Below are 17179 nucleotides of genomic sequence, written 5' to 3' on the forward strand. Positions count from 1 at the left end.
ATGGGTTTGCCTTTTGATCAAGCGGAAGAACTGCGTCTCTACCAGCAAACTCTCCTCCAGGATGGACTCAAAGACATGTTGGACCACAATAAGTTTCTGGACTGTGTCTTAAAAGTCAAGGGGAAGGAGTTTCCCTGCCATCGGCTAGTGCTGGCAGCTTGTAGCCCATACTTCCGAGCGATGTTCCTCTCAGACATGGAAGAGAGCAAGAAGAGGGAGGTCAGTCTGGAAGATGTTGATCCAGATGTCATGGGTAAGATCCTCCATTATATCTACACCTCTGAGCTGGAGCTCACAGAACAGAATGTGCAGGACATCTTCTCCGTGGCCAACATGTTCCAGATCCCTTCCATCTTCACCGTCTGCGTGTCCTTCTTGCAGAAGCGGCTCTGCCTCAGCAACTGCTTGGCTATCTTCAGGCTGGGCTTGATGCTGGATTGTGCCCGGCTGGCCGTGGCAGCTCGAGATTTCATTTGCGATCGCTTTGCGCTGGTCTCTCGGGATGACGAGTTCTACCAGCTTTCACCCGATGAGCTTATTGCTATCATCTCCAGTGACTCCCTTAACATCGAGAAAGAGGAGACCGTCTTTGAAGTAGTCATGAAGTGGGTGGGGACCAAGGACCATGAGAGCCGGCAGAAGGCCTTGCCTGTCATCTTTGAAAGCATCCGCTTCCGCCTCATGCCCAACGACTACATTAAGGATCACGTGGAGAAGCACGCCGTGGTGAAGTCCAGCCCAGAGCTGCTCAAGAAATTGCAGATGGTGAAGGACGCCCAGAAAGGCAAATTCACTGTGGTGAAGAAGAAGAAAGTGAAGAAAAGCAGTGAAAAGCAAGCGAAAGAAAATGTTGTCAATGGAGCTGTAGATGAAGAGGAAGACACAGAGGAGGATGCTCTCCCAGGGATCTTAAATGACACAATGCGCTTTGGGATGTTCCTCCAGGACCTTATTTTCATGGTAAGCGACAGTGGAGCAGTGGCCTATGATCCCACTGCCAACGAGTGCTATTTCGCTTCCCTGTCTGCTCAAATCCCAAAGAACCACACCAGCCTGGTGACCAAAGAGAATCAGATCTTCATCGTCGGAGGACTGTACTACAATGAGGACAGCAAAGAGGATCCCATGAGTTCCTACTTCCTACAGGTACTAGCTTTATCTTTCTCTTGTTTCTTTGGCCACTTTGGAGCATCACCAGTCTTTAGCTTCCATGTGGTGCCAGTAATATACGGTCATGTGCTGTTAAAAAGAAAATTACAAGTGAAGATGAAACTTCTGCATTGTTTTACTAGAGATTCTCCATATTTTTAAGGCAGATCCTGCTGAGGGGGTGTTCTAGTCATTGAGGAAGAAAGCTTGAAAGAGTAGGTAATAGGAATAACCCTTCCTGATCCAAATCATGCATAGGGGACCACGCTGAATGGTGTATTTGGTCCAGCCCTTGGCTGCCATAGGGCACACTAACTGGAAGGCCACACTAGGTCAGGGTTCAGCTTTGCATCTTTTATGTTGCCTGGTTCTGAATTACCAGCAAAACCCAAGGGTGACTCTGCCAGGTGCCAACAAAGGGAACAGCAGCAGCTCCAGCCACAGAGCAAACACTCCAAGGACACAGGGTATGTCCCTGCCTACCGATATGTGCCCCATTTCTAGTGCTGTTCTTGCCCCTGGAGATGTGCTAAGTCCAGCTCAGAGTCTCTGGCCACCTCTGTCATGTACAGGGGAAACCGTGGTGTGATGTCTTTTGGGATCCTCCACTGGAAAAGTGTCTGTTCTAACTCAGCAGTAACCAAAGCTGGGATCAGATCAAGCTGCGCACAGGGAATCTGAGCCCCGGCCTGGGCTGTAACCCAAGAGAACCTTCCCTGTAGAAAGCTAACGCAAGGCGTCTACCCATCCTGCTGACCCTGTAGGAATCCAGTAAATCCTCTCTTCTTCCTCCCTATACCCAGAAATCCTTTTATTCTTCTCCCATGGCTCACATATCTTCTGGAAAGAAAGAACAGAAAGGCAGAAGGGATCAAGGAAGGGTAGTTCCCAGGCCAAGACACAGAGCGTTGAACCCTCCCTTGCCTCGTTGCACGGGTAGGTCTGTACACCATGTACGCAGGGACCGTGCTTGTCCTCACCTGGAAAGGGTCAGGCTTTGGAGCCTATGCAGCCCACGTAGAGCCCCGTGAAACAAGAAATCAGCAGGAAGAAACCGCAGCCCTAGAAAGCAGGACGGTGAGGGAAGGCTAGGGGCACATGCTGTTTGAGGTGGGATGATGACCGTGGCTGCGGCCAGCTCCATCACTTACCTCTGCAGAGCAGGTAGACAGGCTGCCTTGTGTTCAGCTGAAACCAGTGCCTGAAGATCAATGCTCCACCGGCCTAGTTGCTGGCCAGGCAAGGTAATTCCTTGAGCAGCAGTGAAGGTCCACCATGCCCTGGGCTGTTTCAGCATGACTGCAGTAAGTGGGTCAAGGGATGTGATTTTTTTTTTCTTTTCCCTTTGATCACACACTTGTGAGACCACAGCTGGATCCTGTGTCCAGTCTGGGGCTCCCTGGTACAAAGGAGACACTGAGGTACTGGAATGAGTTCAGCAGAGGCCACCAAGATGGTCAGGGCTGGAGAACGGGAGGTACAAGGAAAGGCTGAGCTGGATCTGACCAGCCTGGAGAAGGGGAAGGGAAGATCTCATTGGTGTCTGCAGCTCCCTGATGGGAGAGGACACAGAAGAGGGATCCAGACTCTTCTTGGATTTGCAGAAAGATGGGACAAGAGGCGATGGCCACTGGTTGCAGTAAGGGAAATCTCAATTAGTGAGGAAAACGTTCCCAGTGGAGGTGGCGGAGTACTGGAGCAGGAGTCCAGAGACGTCACAAAACCTCCATCCTTGGAGACATTTAATATTTGACTGCACAAAGCCCTGGCAACCTGCTCTAACTCCAAAGCTGAGCACGGGGGCTGGATGAAACACCTTTGGAAGTCCCTTCAACCTAAAATACTCTGTGATTATAAGCTGAAACTTCACACAGATGTAGACAGGTAGCTGTATGATGGAGCCTTGAACCACCGTGTCAGTGCAGCAGCATCTTACTCCTTCTGACTCCCTTCCTGGCCTCCCTGATTCCACATTCCTCCCGCTGAAGCCAGTGGCGTAAGGTCAGGGATAGTTTAGACTTAAGGACAGGCACCAAAATACAAAAATGCTGATAAATCCCAGAGGCCTTGCAAATTTTGGCAGGAACAAAATGATTCCATTGACATTTCAGATGGAAAAGGGCATCCTTTATTTGTCACTTCTAAGATGTATGACTTGAAAACAATGCTGAGTCCATCAGGAAGCAGGAACTATCCTGGTGACCGAGCTGCTCGGGCTCGCGCTATAAATAACAGATACGCGGACCACGGCTTACAAAGAGACAATAACCACAGGCACCCAGCTGAGGCCGAGTCTTTGGAGGCAACCCAGCAAGCTGAAGCTCTTTGGCCCCAGCCCATAGCAAACAGGGCTTCAGGCAATGCTGCACCACAGCTTCATCTTGCAGAGTCCCACCAAACAGGCTGCAAGACCTCACTCCTGACTTAACCCATGAAGTCCCTCCTCTGCTACCAAGCTACATTAAAAATTTTTGCCCCAGTTTACAGTTCCCATCAAGTCATGGTGCCTAGAGAGTCCCCCACCCTCATAATCTTTCAGATCTTTTTTTTTTTTTTTCTGGTGGGAGATGAGGCAACGCCTTCATCTACAGATGTTCAAGGCTCTGCAAGGGTTTGGCCATCTGATCTAGCAGTGCTGTATGGTTCAGTTCCCCCATCTGTCAGATGGGTCTGGCACACTTTGGTCAGCAAGAAAAGCTCTGGGCTTTGTAGCACCGTCTCAGTTGTGTTGTAGCGTGTCGTGCAGATAGACACACACATTTTTCATCTCTTACACACACTGAGCTGATACAGGACAACATCTGTATCTTGAGAAGCAGAGGAGAGACATGGTAACTGATCATTTGCCAGAAAGAAGAAGAATTGGTGGGAGCAGAAGGGGCTCAGGGGAGCAAGCTGTGTAGCCAACATTGCCAACACCACGCTGTTACCTGGCAGAGATGGAAAATATCAGGATGAAATGCTGTGGCGTGTGCGAAGAGGTTCAGGCAAAATTTCTAAGATTTAAGTGCTTCAGCTCCTCCAGTCCGAGGAACTATCCATTACGGGATTCTCTTCCGAAGATGACCAAGCTTGTTCCAAGTCAAGGCTTTGGTGCATGGAGCAGAACATGCTCCTGCTGGTGCCATATGATATATGACTTGAGTTGACCCTAAGATCCCCGTTCTGCACCAGATGGTAAGGCACAGGCAGAGACCAACATCGCAGAAAGTGCCTACTGGGGTGGCCAAGTTGCACGTGGGGACGGACTTTGCCCTCAGCCTCTGGACCCTGATTTTTGCCAAGCAAATGGGCCGGGTGAGCACACGCTAATGACCATGTGTTTCCTTTCAGTACGACCATCTGGATGCAGACTGGCTGGGGATGCCCCCCCTGCCCTCCCCTCGCTGCCTCTTTGGCCTGGGAGAGGCGGAAAACTCCATTTTTGTGGTCGGAGGGAAAGAACTGAAAGAGGGAGAAAAGACCTTGGATTCGGTCCTGTGCTACGACCGGCTGTAAGTGTTCACGCGTGTGGGCGTGCGGCGTTAGAGGTGGTTTACAGGAGCAGGTGAAGCGGCTGCTGTGCAGAACAACTCCAGCTCTCCAGGGGTTGAAAGGTTTTGGAGACAGGGGTCAAACTCCGCATCTAGATGCTGGGACCACTGGGACTGTCTCAAGCTGTACCCCAGGGCTCTGAGCTGTCTCTCTCCAGCTGCTTCGTTTGTTGTAATTGAACCTCCTGGAGATGGAAGCCGTAACGGGGATATTAGGTTATCAGCAATCGATCGTAGCAGATGCTCACGTGAGACCTGAGCAGAGGAGCGAGAGTTTTTCCTTCTGCCCATTGGTTGGAGGCTCAGCAAAGCTTGTAGAGATGTGATCAGTGCCACTTGTATTTCTGGCGTTATTAGGTCAAGATTTCAACTGTAACAAACCTGGATAGGGCAAACTGCTGGTCTATGGGATCAAATATTTGCCTGGAGTGGCTGGGTAATTAGAAAACACTCAGAGCCCAGAAAACTCAGTTCTTAGGTAAAATAAAGTGCAGGTCTTGGGGGTTACATCCTACAGGTATGAAAGCTGCGGATGAGCCTAAGCTACATGGACATGAACAGACACCCCTTGAGAAATTGGTCAGCCTGTTTGGGGTTTCCAAAGCCTTGTAGCTACATCCTCTGCTCAGCTGCCCTGGAGCTAGCCCAGAGCCTTCAACAGAGCCTTGCACTCCAAAATGTGGAGATACCCACCATGGGCCAACCATTGCACCTCAAAGTGGAAGGTGATGGCCAAAAAAAGAAATTTATCTTCACGATCTTGCACCCCTAAGTCACATTGGTTTTAATTTTTTACATAATTCAGAAATCTCTGCCTCGTCTGTGTCTAACTGGTACTGCTTGTAAATGAGGTCAGGTCCTGGGAGAAGAGGGGCTGCGCGTGCACAAAGCCCAGAAGCAGAGGATGCTGCAGATAAGACTGAGCATTAGCATTAACATCCTGCATATTTTGTTTTCCCTTTTTTTTTTTTGGGATCACAAAATTTACTCGTTGAGCACTATCTCATTGGAAACGTCATATTCTTGAGAGTGCGTTTGCTGTTTGTCAGGATCTGTGCTCACCTTTAGGTCTGGAAAGCGCCAGGTACTCTAGGCCTCACCCAGCAAGTTACTAATCCTTTTGCTTCCCATCTTTCTCTGATCCAGGTCCTTCAAGTGGGGTGAAGCCGACTCCCTTCCCTACGCGGTCTACGGCCACGCCGTGGTATCACACAAGGACCTCATCTACGTCATCGGTGGCAAAGGAAGCGACAAGTAGGTCCAGAGAATTTCAGGGAGTCATTCCCCAAACTAGTGGGAGTGCGGAGCGGGAGGTGGTACCTCCCCATCCTGGACGCTATGGGTGAAGGAGGGTTGGATGGGGTGTGAGACGTGGATCCTTCCCTCTCAGCTCACCCCTGTGACTGCAGCCCTTCCCAAGCCCTCAGGAGTCCTACAGGGACATCAGGAGAGGGGACGTATCATCCCTTTACTCACAATAAAGAAATATCACATAGACTGGGAGATGCGCTGAAGAGCAAGAACCATCACATTGAGGGTCTCCTGACCTGGACTTGTGGAGCAGCGTGCTCCTAGTAGTCAAATCCAGATGGATATTTGCAATAGGGGTGAAAAACTTCATCAAAACTGACCCCCATCCGGCCCTCCTGCAGGAGATGGGCTTGGCAGAAGCAGCCTCTTTTGGGGAGCGTTGCAGCAATTTCTTCGCAAGCCAGAAGCATGAACGTTTGCAGAGCAAACATGCCATAATCCAGCAAGGACAGGTCCTGCTCTGAAAGGATTATGGGCTGAAAAGTGTGAGTGCTCATACATTCACGCACCTTCCATGGCCATGCTGCGGAGCAGGGGCGATGCTGATGGTATTTCACAGCATCAAGTCGGATTGGCTGCACTGAAACGCTGTCCGAGGGCCTGTGTGTGAGGTCCTGAGCGGCGGTCAGCTTCGTAGACCCGTATCCGACTGCGTGAGCACAATGTCAACTCATTTTTTTAGAACTCCTAGCCACAGCAGGAGCGAATGTGTTATACACACAAATGATGTCTCCAGGCATGGCCATCCTTGGGTGCACGCCCAAGCAAAGGCACTCATGCCGATGTGGAGGAGCAAAAATCCTTTCTAGAGACCCCGCATCCTTCCCAGCAGACATGTCTCAATTCCTGCAGTGCAAAGCTGTCCTTCAGCAGGCCATCAAGGCTTCTTCTCTCTCTCCCTCATCTTTCTACAGGAAGTGCCTGAAGAAGATGTGTGTCTACAACCCGTCCAAGTTTGAGTGGAAGGAGCTGGCTCCCATGAAAACCGCTCGGTCCCTGTTCGGAGCCACTGTGCACAAGGACAAAATCTACGTGGCAGCTGGTGTGACCGACTCCGGCTTGACCAACTCGGTGGAAGTGTATGACATTGCCACCAACAAGTACGTACCTGAGCACACTTTTGGGGCGTAGTTACATAAGGAGCAGCTGTAGGTGTACATTAAGTAACTTCCAACCATTCTGGAGTTTGCTTGCAACTCCTGATACTGGTTCCTCCCAGTCTAGGACAGCTGGGTATCATCAATGCCACTGCAGTTGGGCTGTGGATCATCTTCAAAGCAGTTTCAACAGCTGGTGTGGCTCTTGGGTTCCCTGCAGGGTTGTAGCTTCATCTTGGCAGCTTCACCCAACACAATAGACTCTCTGACTTAGGGGGGGCCTTGCAGCTGCCATCCCACTATTGGGACCTGCTGGTCCATGCCAGCTGTGCTTCACAGCTCACCTACTCAATACAAAATGAAGTTGAACTATGATGATGGAACCAGGTATCTCTAACGATGGTCAGTGCATGATCCCATCCCACGCAGACCTACACAAGTTAACCTGTCACTAGTTAATTCAGTTGTTGCCTCCTGATTCAAGGCCAGCCTTGGCATGGGGTAGGCAGGGTGCCCTAACATGTCCCTTCTCTCAACGTGGCAGGTGGGACACCTTCACTGAGTTCCCGCAGGAGCGCAGCTCAGTCAGCCTGGTGAGCTTGGCTGGGGTGCTCTACCTGCTCGGCGGGTTCGCCACAGTGGAGACGGAGTCGGGAGAGCTGGTGCCAACGGAGCTGAACGACGTTTGGAGGTGATGATCTTCCCCGGGGCTGTCCAACGGAGCTTGGGAGGGATGTCAGTGAGACCCACTGAGGGAACAGATAGCTTCTGTCTTTCTTGGTGCCTTTAGAGTGAGATGGATGTTGTTGCAGCACAAGGCTGCAAGCTCAGACAAGTGTCTCTGGGTGAGAAAATTGCCCTGTGCCGGAGGACACATTAGGTGATTCAGTCTCACAGCCTCACGTAGCAACGAACCAGGGAAAATCTGCTCCTTCAGCTTTGTTGCTGCATTGACATTGTGCCTGGAGCTGGTTCCAGACCTCCCCTTTGGCGTGAAGCAGCGTTTGCGCAATGTAGAAAAGCCAAACAGAGCAGATAAAATCAGACAGTCTTACGTGCGAGCAGAGAAGCGGGCAGAAAGCACTTTCTGAGGGCTGCTAACATAGCGTTAGCTGCTCCTGTCCTTCACGTCTGCGGCTCTAGAGCACCCTCAGCAGGCACCTCCTGGCCTTCACCATGGATGCTCAGTCTTGGTGCCATCAACCCCACTTCCCAGTGGCAAAATACACCCTCCACTGTGAGACCACATCCACCTTCCCCAGCCTGGGGCTGGAAGCCAGAACATACCAGGGCTGAAAGTCCCCATGCAGCTCCCACAGATGCCTTGTGGCCAAATGACATCTGTGGGACGTCACACCATGCACCAGGGCTACCATCACTATGGAGAGCAGCTGAAGCGAGGGAGAGGAGACGCTTTCCTCACCGTAATGGTCTGTCTGTCTCTCCTCAGATATGACGAAGAGCAGAAGAAGTGGGAAGGAGTCCTCCGGGAGATCCAGTACGCCTCCGGTGCCACCTTCCTTCCCGTGCGCCTCAACGTTTTGCGTCTAACGAAGATGTAGCAAGGCGTGATTTATTTTTTTTTTCCACAGAGATGTGGGGCAAGGAGGGATGGGGGGAGGTCAGGCCATGCTTATCAGCGTAGAGATGTGGCATCTGGACACTGTGTAGGACATTGCATCTGTGATTGGTACCGCTTTACTCAGTCAAATGAGAAAGGGGGAAATTTATCTTGAAGCCCTATGGGAACTTGAAGATGCTCACAAGATAACTAGAGAAGGGATCTAGAGGCTGGGGTAGACTGAGAAACATGGAGCAATGAGCTTTTCCAGTCTCAGTAGACGGGACAAAATCATCATACCTTTGTCCTGCTTCTTTCTCCGTGTTTTTTGCCGTTTTCTCAATTGCTGTGGAACCTCTTCAACCAACAGCGGAGGCAGAAAGCGGGTCCCTAGGGACTAAGCTGACATTCCCCAGCGAAGGGGGTCTATGAAGTATTTCCCCACCTCAGGTAGCTGTGAGCATGGTGCTAGAGCCCACCTTGGAGAGGGGAAGGAAGGGTCAAAGTCGAGTGGTAGAGGAGGGACTTTGATGAGTTCCTGAGTGCTGAGGGCTGTTGGGGTGAGACAGTTAAAAGAAAAGGGGATGTGAGCACTGTCAGCAGAAACGCTTTGGAAGCTGCAATGAAAATAGTCTTAATTCTTTGCCTCCTCCTTGATTTTGGACTGGAGAGAGGTCGGGAGCTAAGGTTTGCAGAAGAGGAAGAGCCATGCAAGTAGCAGGGTAGGAAAGAGGGGAAGGAGAGGCAGGGAGGGCCACGTGCACTCATCTCCAGCTTTTGGCCTCCTCGTCTTCAATCACAGATCACAATGTCCTCACCTACAGTTGGGCAAGTGTCGATTTTTTAGGGAACGGTTTTGTATTTATGCTGTTTCTCTTATTTTTCATGTTCTGACCTTTTTTTTTTTTTTAAAAAAAAAAAAAGAGTATTCTAGTTTGCTAAGTATGTGGAGATCTCAGATGTATTTGGCTCAAACAGAGCTTCCTACTGAGGAAAAATCCATTGTTTTTTTTTAAGTTATCCGTAACAATGTTTTGATAGAAACATGACTGTACTGGCAGCGGGACAAAGATCTCTCAGAGCACAAATCTCCTGATGCCCGCACCATCTGACCGGTGGTTTATTTAACAATAAATTATTAAGCCATTTCAGAAGAAATCCCCTGTGTTTGCACGTCGATAGAGCTGCAACTGAACGTTCACAGCAACCAAATACAAGGGCTAAGGAAAAGCTGTGATGAACACACGCAGCGAACAAGCCCCACAGAGAGCCCTAGCAAAGCCCCGGCTTTTATTGTTATTTTCCCCCATTTGGGAGCTGAAACTTCAGCGTTCATACCCTTACAGCTCTTCTCCAGAGTTGTAAGGACTAGAAGCTTACCTAGGAAAGAAGCTGGATGCCCACACAATCTCATGATACCATGAAGAGGGGTGAAAATAAATCATAGAATCACAGAATGGTTTGGGTTGGGAGGGACCTTCAAAGCCCATCCAGTCCAACCCCCCTGCAAGGAGCAGGGACATCTCCAACCAGATCAGGTTGCTCAGAGCCCCGGCCAACCTGGCCTGGAATGTTTCCAGGGATGGGGCATCCACCACCTCTCTGGGCAATAACAAAAGAGAACAAATACAAACCTTGCAAAATAATACCCTCAAAGTGGCTAGAAAATGATGGTGTCAAAAATTACATCTGGCTGATTTGTCCAGCTCAAAATGCAGTCTTGGAAAACCTAAAATATGTTTGGGAGGAAAGATAATTTGGCATCAGTAAAGGAACCAGAGTCTTGTCCTGGTTTCATTTTAAGGATTGAAAAAGTTACAGGATAATCTCCTTAGAGGACAATCACACCAGAACAGTAATGAAATATTTTTCACAGGAAGAATAAATCAAAAGTGACTGGCTGGCACAAAACAGCTTGAAAAGAAAAAAAATAATAATAATAAAAAAAAAAGGCAGCAATAACCTTTGAAACAATCAAATGTGTGAAAAAAATGCACTGAAAAAAAAAATAGCACCTTCTACTCAGTTCTGCAGAAATTCCTGTGGACAACTCCAAAGGTAACGGACGATGAATCTACCAACTGTAGAACAGCTTGTGGCAGAAAAGAAAAAGAAAAATGAAGAAAAAAAAATAAGTCATGTATAGAATAGTAATTTTTTTAAAAAATCATTTATGGTGGTGGCAGGATACCACCTCCTGCCTGGGTTGGGAAACCAACACCAACCGCTTCAGCTCTTCTTGCCGGACACAGAATGGAAAAATGTTGGCACGTGGTCCGAAGAGAGTGGTAATCCCCATACACCTCTGGCCACGTGGTGGGGGAAATCTCTCCCGGGGGAAATCTGGTCCCTTTGAAGTTAACGGGAATGTTGCTGAGCCCCGATGAGTTGTTGTGGTGTGGTTCCTTAATAACGGCTTGAGGAGCAGTGATTAAGAGTGGTCCCCACCCTCGGTCGCGCGCCTCGCGACTGTCCATCGGGCACACAGTTAATAGGAGTTCAGTCCTCCAATGTGGTTCACATCCACTATGAAGCTGTGGGAGATGCCACCACTGGCACAGGGCAAGGAACCATAAAAGGAAAAATAGCTGTTGTATAAAAGGACCCAGAAGAGCTTGAAATATCGCATCACTTCAGCAGCAAGGGCCAAATCTCAGTGTGCGGAAGCCAGTGCTGGCCCAAGGAAGGCAGCAAATTTGCACATCACCAAGCGAAAGTCTGGCCCAGAGACGTTCACCACCACCTCGCTGAGAGGCTGCTTCAGTCCAGAGGCGATCACGGGTAAGAAATGCCAGCATGAATACCCAGGGTGCCACCCCTCGCTGCTGCCTGGCGTTTTCCTGGCTGAGATGTATGCAGCTCCCGTGGCACAGGTCCTCCCGTGGGTATCTTCTCCAGGCTCTGCCAGTGGCAAAGGAGAAGGTACATCCCAAGGGTGGGGGAACATCATCTCTTCTTCCATTAGCTTCCCAACATCAGTGCTGATGTCAGCTGGCAAGGTTCCTACCTCTCCATCTTAAATCAATAAAGGCACTGGGTGCTTTGGCACGGGCTCCTTGGTTTCTCCACTGCCTGCAGAGGAGCTCAGAGAGCTCCAGCGCACAGCTCGCGCAAACTCACGGAACCCATAGGATGTAACTCAGCCCTCACCCCCACTGACACCCCCCCACTGAGCTCCTTCCTCTATCCCCTCATCACCCTTCCCTGAAAAGCTATTTTTTTTTTTGTTGGTCTAGTTGTCTCACACGCACATGCCTCCCACCAAACGCCAAGTCTGTACACGGGAAGCAAGGGCAGCGGTCGACGTGCCACAGGAAGCCCATCCTGCCGGGTTCTGAGTCCTCACAAAACGGCATGCAAAGAGCCTTTAAAAAAAAAAAATAAAAAACACCAAACACACTACAACAGAGCAAAATTAAGGTAACAAAGAAAAAGCGGTGGAGATTTCAGTTTTCTTTTATAAAAGACAAATTGTTTATTGATTCAGTCCTTCCACTTGCAACCTCTTTGGTAACAGTCATCACATTTCCAGACTGGGAGAACGCAGTGGAAAGGCCCGGTTTTGACCTCTCACCGCTTTCAGAGCTCAGCAACCCCTGACATGCCGTGGTGAGAGGTCAAAAGCAGGTTTCAAAGCATGGCCAAGAAGCTGGCCTCCAGGGACAACCCAAAACAGCCTACCGTGACTCGTCTGGCTCGTGGGTGGCCCAGAGAGCAGCCCCCGCACCGCCTGGCAGAAGATGGCTCGGGACAAGGATGTCTGTTGAGCCCTTGGTGCCAAGGCTGACTGCGAGCTGAGCCCTGGAAGGCAGCTTTGATGCACCTCTTGGGACCTCCCGGACATTGGCCAACGGGGCCATCAACGAAGCAAGACTCGCCCGTTCCTGCGGTAGGCAATGACTTGCCCCAGTTGGCCCCATGTTGATGGACTAACCCAACCATCTCAACCTCCCCCTCACCACACCATCCCAAAGAGAATAACTGCTGTACTTGGAGTTAAAGATAAACATATATTGATTACACATGATCATAAAAAAAAGTAATAATAATAATAATAATAATAATACATTTCCTAGAACATTACTTAAGATGCTTCCGCAAAGCATCCAAGCTTCCCCTCCCCTCCCCACCTTCCCTTCTCTATACAGAATAAAGTGCTTCATTTAGTTTGTTCACACTTGTAGAGCCACCGATACACTCTTAACTGGGCACGTTTGGGCAACCGATACCGAATGCCGTAAAATAACAGAGAGCCAAACATCAGGCATGAGAAACTAGTTCTGAGGCAAGTGCTTGGGGTTTCATTCCTTTCCTTCAAGTTCCATGCTACCGAGGTTGTTCTTATTCCTATTTTTTTTTCCTTTTTTTTTTTTTAATCATTATTTTCTTCCTTCTCAAGTTCGACCCAACTCCTGTCATGGTTATGTGTCGTTCGGCAGGGCTCTGCGTGGGGAAGCTCTCTCCGTCCACGTGAACAAAGGGCGTCTGTCCATCCGTCCTTCCCTCTCGACTTCGGGCACGCCAAGAGTTTAATTAGTGGAGTTGTCTAGCAGCGGATGCTCATCTCTATTGCACTGTCACAGCCGTTCCCACCCACCGGCCGTCCATCCGTCAATCACCTTCCCACCGCGCTGGGGTTATGGCTGTGGTCCAAAGGGCCAGCTGTGCCTCACGGGCAACACGAGGCTAACTGGTCTGTGCTACCAGGCTCCTGGGATATAGAAACCAAAAATGATCCTCCCCACATGACTCCCTCCCCCCCCCCAGAGTTCAAGTGAAGGGGGGAAAAAAAAAAAAAAAAATTTCAAACCGGACAGATCTAGGGTTCGGCGCGTGGGCACGGTCAGCTGAATGTTGCGTTGTGGCACGTTCATGAACTGCGTAATGGAAATCAAGCCCCTCTCCACCCTCGCGGTCTGTCGAAGAAGGGGTGTGAGAGATTTAAGGTGCAAGAGTTAAAAAAAATTAAAATAAAAGATTTAAAATAAAACACAAAAAGCTTGAAAACACAGGACGCAACGCCCCCACCCCCTGCCCCGTCTAACCCAAAGGGGCCAGCTGGGATGAACACAGGATTAGACACGGCAGGAGTGACTCGTTCGAGCTCTTAGTCCGTTAACAAAAACCAGACATGAAGAGACACACTGGGGCCGAGTAAGGGTGTAGACAAAAGGGCTCGGAGGCCGTGGAGAACTCCTGGGAACTGCCCAGGCCTTGGAGAGGGGAGGGAGCAGCAGGGATCTGGTTCACCAAAGTGCTGTGTGCATGGTCACATCTCGACGTCTCCAAGTGGCCCTACGAGCAGGCTCTCAACGGGAATTGGATGCAGCTGGGATCAATCACTGGGCTTTCTGCTGGGCTTCTATAGCCTCAACAAGGTGCTCTCATCTCACAATGACATCCAAGTGGGACAGGTCCTCACTGGCAGAGGATGAACCAGGACAGCGACAGGGAAAGCCACCTCCAGGCGAGCGGTACAAGTGAGCACATGTTGGGGTGGGCGTTTACTTGGGAGGAGAAGTCTACCAGCCAAGCAGGTAGACCACAGAAGACCATAGAGGCAAGGTGCACCCTCCTCGGGGTGCAACGCTCCCATCCTGTCTCAAGGTTGAGTGTGAGGGGAAAGAAGCACAAGGGAGCCCGAGCAGATGGGATGTGGGAGGAGGAGAAGACAGCATGGATCACTCTACTGAGGCCCTCTAACACCTCCAAGGTTATCACTGAATGCTTCTCTAAAGCAATCGTCTTCCACTCTGAGTCATGGTCCCTTCAGAAAGCCAATGGCCCCAAGAGCTGAGGGCCTGCATCCCTCACGGGCGTGTGTTTGAGAAGGTTTTGCACCATCCCAACAAGCCTCATGGAGGAAGGAGAGCAAAGACAACTTTGGTACCCATCTGAGAAGGTCAATATGTCAAGGCAGCTCTGCCACAGCATCCTCCTTTTGCTCAGAGCAGATGGAGATGAGGGTGAGCTCACTGGTACTGACTGCAGTCCTGGGGTTCCACAGGATCCCAGCCAACATGAGGATGAAGAGCAGTCTGGTGCTCCAACATGCTCAAATCCACAAGACCAGCCAGTTTTCTCCAGAGACATCAGGCACAGGAGGGGACACCAGTCACCTAACCCATCACCTCAAAGAGTACCCAGGAGAACAGCAGATGCTCCTCTCTCCCTATCAGGCTAATGCTCCTGCACGTCCTCGGTCAGCACGTGGCTGAATCCTCCCAGCTCTGCAGGGACGGCCTCAACACTGCTCCAGTCCTTTGCTGATTTGGTCCAGGAGGTGAAGCACCAAGACTTCTTGCAGAGCCAGATGTGGCTCACTGTCCCCACCACCCTGCTACCACCCAGAACCAGGTGCAAACGAGAAAGGGCTCTTGCTGCTTGCTCAGTGTCCTCTCTTCCTTCTTGCCTACCAAGAGCCCTGCTCCCCTCCTCCTCCATGACCTGACCCATGGCCGTACACACCCACAGTGCTGACCCGGGGAGAACGGCATCAGCTGCAACAGCACCCCAACTCTTGGCCGGCCCCTCTCTGCCCACGCTGGATGCTCTGCAGCCCCTGCAGCGCTCCCAGCTCCCCCCAGCCACAAAGGGGACAACTTCCCAGGCCAGGAGACCACACAGCCATGTGGTCAGGCCAATGCATGACACCCTGGGGCAGAGCACAGCAGCGAGAGACCCAGCTTGGACCCCAGCATCCAAAAAAAGGTAACAGCAAAGCCTTTCTCCTCTCCTCCTCTGACAGCATGAAGTCAGCCCAAAGACCAGCTCGACTTCAGCAAAGACTATGTGGCCAGAGAAGCACCAACCAACACCATGGAGCACCACCAAAACCAACCACAGCCCTCACTGGTCCTCCCTGGCCAACGGTTGCCAACCCCATGGGGAGAGGCGAAGCTTGGGAGAGCAAGGCGGGCAACAAGTTGGAGGACAGGACATTGTCATCAGGCTGAACTCGGTCTTGCTTCAGCTCTGAACCTTGCAATGGGACCCAGCCTGGAGCACACCCATCGGCCAGGCGTTTATTCGAATTGTTAAGGCACTATTCTGGGCTGATTTTGCCAAGAAACGTTGGCATCCTGCTCCTCCGCCCCAGGCCACCCTCCCGCTGGCCCAGAGGCCATCGGAGCTCTCCCAGGGACACCTCGCCAACTCCAGAGCGTCCCCAGGAGCCCAGCTCCTGCTGGGATTAACAGAAAGGGCACAACCAGAGCCCGGTTCCCTTACGGCGCCCCAAAAATGAACCGGCCGCAAGCTGCTGATGCTTTGAGACGCAACGCCGGTGTTTGTGCTTTCGCCCATCAAGAAGGAAAACCTGTCGAGGGGAAGGAAGACACAGTGAGGGCTGCTAACGAGAGCGGGCTGACGGCTTTCCAACGGGGACATCTGCTCGCTGGCCACGGGCCACCAGGGCTGGCAGCCGGGACCGGCAGGGGCTCCTCCGCTGCACCCACCTCTCAGCCTCTTGGGGAAAAAAGAGCCTGAATTGAAAAGACCAGCTTTACAGTACAGGGATTCGAGCACCACCAGCTAGATTTCAGCTTATGATAAATACCGAAGCGTCGGCAGGCGTTCAGTTGGCTAGCGAGCGGGCACGCGACGCCGGCGAGCTGAATCCCGGACGGCGCGGCATCCTGCTCCTCCGAGCCCCACCAGCGTCCCGACGTGCGGGAAGATGAAACGGAGAGCGACGCCTTTCACCTACACCCTCACGGACGGACGGCGGCGTCCCCTCCGCAACATCCACGCTCCTCGGAGGGGGCTTCCTCTCCGTGGAGAATGACGGGTGAGAAAAAGGGGGGGAAAAAACAAAAAACAAAAAACCACAACCCCAAAATGAGGAGGAAGTGGGGTAGAGAGCAAGCGAAGCCTTGGCTCCCCGGCGGGAGGCATTGCAGGGCAGAGCAGTCCGTGCAGGCGCATGGCCGGGGGCGGGGGGCACCTAGTTGTTGTTCGAATTTATCCTCCCCGCAGGAAACAGGGGAGGGGGCGGCGGTAGGTGAGGAGGAGGAGGGAGGGTCTGTGGAAGGGGATGAAGCAGTGGCAGGGGCAGGGGGGAAACACCGGGGCTCAGCGGAACTGGGCTGGTGGTGGGTTGGGAGGCGGCTGTGTCCGAAGCCAAGGGGTTGCTGACACGGAAACATTTCTCCTTGTGGGCTTTGAGCATGTTGGAGAAGCGGAAGCGTTGGCCGCAGACGTCGCAGGGGTACGGCTTCTCGCCCGTGTGGGTCCGGCGATGCCGCTTCATGTTGGGGCGGCTGGTGAAGCTCTTCCCGCAGATCTCGCAGATGTACGGCTTCTCGCCTACAGATGGGGGAAGATGGATGAGAAGCCAGTGACTGGACCGTCCCCCCCAAAACCCCATCCCGTCACCCATCCAAAGATGCTATGCCATCAAACATGGACCAGCTGAAAGGCTCCAGAGGAGGCCATGCAGACAATCAGAGGGCTGGAGCACCTCTGCTGTGAGGACAGGCTGAGAGAGCTCGGGCTGTTCAGCCTGGAGAAGAGGAGGCTCCGGGGAG

The 17179-nt window shown here is 51.6% G+C and overlaps 2 protein-coding genes across 2 annotated transcripts in view; one reads left to right on the top strand and one right to left on the bottom strand.

Moving 5' to 3' along the window:
- KLHL40 (kelch like family member 40) lies at nt 1-10585 on the top strand. Its single transcript, XM_010128028.2, has 6 exons — nt 1-1146; nt 4483-4643; nt 5829-5936; nt 6908-7093; nt 7635-7781; nt 8541-10585. Exons 1-6 carry the CDS (start codon nt 1-3, stop codon nt 8650-8652), a joined length of 1860 nt encoding a protein of 619 aa, XP_010126330.2. The 3' UTR covers nt 8653-10585.
- Nucleotides 9570-17179, bottom strand: part of ZBTB47 (zinc finger and BTB domain containing 47) — a 23781-nt gene continuing 16171 nt past the window's right edge. The window contains exon 6 of the mRNA XM_086741710.1: nt 9570-16958. Within this exon, the coding sequence (XP_086597836.1) occupies nt 16597-16958 (362 nt within the window). The 3' untranslated portion in view covers nt 9570-16596. The remainder of the gene's footprint in view (nt 16959-17179) is intronic.

The sequence above is a fragment of the Chlamydotis macqueenii genome, chromosome 2 (assembly GCF_036417535.1).
Source record: "Chlamydotis macqueenii isolate bChlMac1 chromosome 2, bChlMac1.mat, whole genome shotgun sequence".
Lineage (NCBI taxonomy): Eukaryota > Metazoa > Chordata > Aves > Otidiformes > Otididae > Chlamydotis > Chlamydotis macqueenii.